The 3583-nt window shown below is 36.6% G+C and overlaps 1 protein-coding gene across 2 annotated transcripts in view; it reads left to right on the forward strand.

Annotated features, from left to right (window-relative positions):
• The window catches only part of asxl1 (ASXL transcriptional regulator 1), a 44433-nt gene that overhangs the window by 6757 nt on the left and 34093 nt on the right, over positions 1-3583 (forward strand). Inside the window, exons 2-3 of one of the 2 annotated variants that reach the window (XM_014031322.1) lie at positions 1306-1388; positions 2974-2976. In XM_014031322.1, coding sequence (XP_013886776.1) covers positions 1306-1388; positions 2974-2976 — 86 coding nt within the window. The remainder of the gene's footprint in view (positions 1-1305; positions 1389-2973; positions 2977-3583) is intronic. The other variant, XM_014031323.1, reaches the window with a different exon arrangement.

Here is a 3583-nt window from a genome sequence, read left to right on the forward strand (position 1 = left end):
ATGTGTATATACTGTATATATATATATATACATACACTCAGTATATTACATACATACAATTATTGACCATTTCCCTGGTACACAGCCAGGTGAGGTTAGGGTTTGTGGTCAGGTGTGTAGTCTACCTGGGAGGTTATGGTTGGCTACAGAATTGACGGGGAAATGAATGGAAGTCAATGCAAAGTCCCCATGAGGATAGAACAACAAACATGGGTGTGTATGTGTGTGCGGGAGGTGTGGAGCGGAGCCCGGGAGCAGAGCGCAGTGTTATTAGGAGAGATGGGACTGTGTCGACAGGTGACTGTTGATACTGCYGGATTAATTTATTTATGAAACATGGAAACTTTTAGTTTCAGCGTGCGACCACTCCCCCTCAAACGATTGGTCACACCAGTGCGACCGGACATTTTTTTTAGTCGTACTATTAGGAAATCAGGTCACATTTGCGACCAAATGGGTTGCACTCTAGAGCCCCGACATACCTGTGTAAAAGAGCACTTCATCCAATTTCACAATATCATGACATGATTAGTTGCGTAAAATTGTATGGTGTGCAATTAATCGTCAGAAAACTGTCAGCAAGTATTATTTGCCACTTTGTAATTACTGCAGTTAATACCACTTGATGACGTATTTGTGTGTACGACGCACTCTCACTATCAAGTAGCATTCGAGCCCATGGCAAATTGTGTTACGACAGATATGCTGCCACTCAATGTGGAAAATGTGGATTTCAACTCATAGCTTACCTGCTAAAAGAAAGACGTTAATTTGGCTAGATATTTGTAAGTTTAATTTTAGAAGACCTGGTAAATGATTTAGAGTAAAAAATATGCAAATGCAATTGCCGTCAATTAATCGTTATTGGCTAAATGCCACAATTAATAGGGATTTATTTATTTATCATACTAATATTGCCCAACCCTAGACATGATGTCGTTTGTTGGTGTTTTTTTGTGTTATGGTTATGGTCTGCAGAGATTCTTATAACAGAAGTGTTGTTCATTTGAAAAAACAGCTAWAAACTAAATAATGTCATACAAAGATGTAGAGGTTTTATGTTATCTAATGGAATGTTATTTCAAACAGGCATGTCTTTTTTGAGAAATATAATAAACTTGAAAAAGAAAAACTGGCCCTCATCTAGCTACCCATTATTCTAGCCTGGATAAAGACTTGTCCTTTTCTCTGTATTTTGACCGTCATTTATGACTGACAAAGTACTACCCATTGCTAACTTTTTGACAGCACATCTGGTCACAGACTACCCATCAAAACTAAACCTAATAAACCTTTTTGTTTCAGGTTTTAGAGAACTTCTCTGATGCACCTATGACTCCCAAACAAATCCTCCATGTCATCCAGACCAAGGGGCTGAAGGAGATGAGGTCAGACACACACAAACACTAAGCAGTTTGGCTTGCACATAAACTGTTGCATAGGGTTGTTAAACACTTAAAAGTAAACAGTCAACACTAAACTAGTGTCCTATTAGAAACTAGTTGGTTTGTTGTTTTAGTCAGTACTGACAGCTGATGTCTCCTCCCATCAGCTCATCACTGCTAACTCTGTTTAACAGCACTGAACTGCAGCTGTCACCAACTTTAATCTAATTTCTAATCCTTATCAGGGCTCCAGACATTAGCTCACATTTCCCAGACACACCTAGAGAATATTTTACAACTAAATACACTAGTGAGTTAGAATTATAATCTGATGGTGGCTTTTTTTTCTGTTTTTCCACATTGTCAGATAATGGTTGAAACTACAAGAGGATAACTGTGTAATTTAAAATAGTGTAGAGCGTTAAGGCACATTCACAAAACATTTAAACAAAATGGTTGCAAAGAACAGTATTTTTCTGCCGTATGCCTATAACCACTGATGGATCAGGGCAGGTTCTGCGTAGATGTGACGCATAGCTTATAGAAATGAAGCAAGCAAGCATCATGGAACAAAAAGAAGATGCGAGTTGATTTCTGCTGCATAGATGTAAAGTGTAACACATGGTGTAATGTCTCCTTCATATTTACAAAACATGACAAATCAGTTTAGCTATTTGTGGTTATTCATTTTTTAAACTAAATTCAAAGTGTTTGTGCATCATCAAGGTCTTCCTCCACAATAAAGCTGTTTATTGTTTAATCCTGCAACCAGGTGATCGTGCAGATCGGATATCACTTCCTCACATTACTGGGCTGCAAAGCCGGCTGAGTGTTTTACATGTAAATCATTACGGCTCTTTTACTGACGTTTTTTTGTTTGCAGCACCCCTGCTTCAACCACGCTCGCTGCTTCTGTTTATTAATACTTCACACTAAGGCGGTCAGAAGGCATCTGTTTAAGGCCCGGCTTGAAGTGTTCTGTTAAAGKGTCTATAGAAACTTCATAAATAACAGGAAAAACAAAACGCTTTACGTCAGTTTTGTTGTTTCCATGACATCAGTTAGCCTTGCTTCCTGATTTAAGGTTGGTGGGTTGTATTTTTTTGTTTGCCTTTTTTTCCCCTTTAAAGACCATCAGGGTTTCTGTTTTTGTGTGTGCGTGCATGATGATGATGCCTTTATTGTCATTGTACAGAGCACAATGAAATTACATTTAAGAACACCCATTCAAGAAGACACACAACAAAAAACATGGGGGAACAGGTCATGCGGCAACCAGCAGGGGGTGCGCTATCTTTAAAAAGAAAAACAAAATGCCATGCAAGGATAGATGAGGAAGAAAAAACAAAACATATCAACGAAATGTGACACACAGTGATGTTTATAAATAAAACCTCTGCAGAGCAAGAGCACTTTTATTAATCATAGGAGTAAGTGAGTTTTGCGTGTATCTGAAAGGAGTATTTTTTTATAAGATGATATTTAATTATGTTTGGCAGGCAGATGACACAGAAAATTAACTTTATTGATAACTAATTTTTTTATTTCCTTTTTATGAACTCCTTGGCCTGTTGTCAACCCTGAACAGAAGGTATGTTTGTGGACTACAGTCTCTTATTATATGTACAGTTGTGCTGGAAATAATAGCAGTATGTTTAAAATTGTGAGTAAAGTTCAAAATCCTTGGAATAACTTTTATTCCATTGCACTGGGAACACTGAACATTGTTATCTAAATCAAACCATGAAGAAAAATACATAAATCACTTTACATAAAATGAAGAAAAAATATGGTTGTGTCTGCATTTTTCTTTACAAACTGAAAAAATTACTGTACAAACTGATAAATATGATATCACGATGGACAATACTGATAGTTCAATATCAATAGAAAACACATCCGATATTATAAAATGATAATTTAACTGGTTATTAACTGCTAATGGTTGATAACTTTTTGATAAAATAAGCTAGCATCTTTCAGCTAAGCTACACCGGGAAAGCTAAGATTGACCTTCAAAATAAAAACTTGAAGCTGTTAAAGGCACAGTGTGTAGGATTTTGTCGATTCTTTTAGCCGAAATTGAGATAATCACTAATGACAATAATAAAAAACATGTCTAATCATTGCAGACAAAGACCTTGTTTTATTATTTTTACCTTATAAAAAGCTGTTTATATCTCCATGGTCGCGGGTCG

Source organism: Austrofundulus limnaeus, unplaced genomic scaffold (assembly GCF_001266775.1).
Source record: "Austrofundulus limnaeus strain Quisiro unplaced genomic scaffold, Austrofundulus_limnaeus-1.0 Scaffold1224, whole genome shotgun sequence".
NCBI lineage: Eukaryota > Metazoa > Chordata > Actinopteri > Cyprinodontiformes > Rivulidae > Austrofundulus > Austrofundulus limnaeus.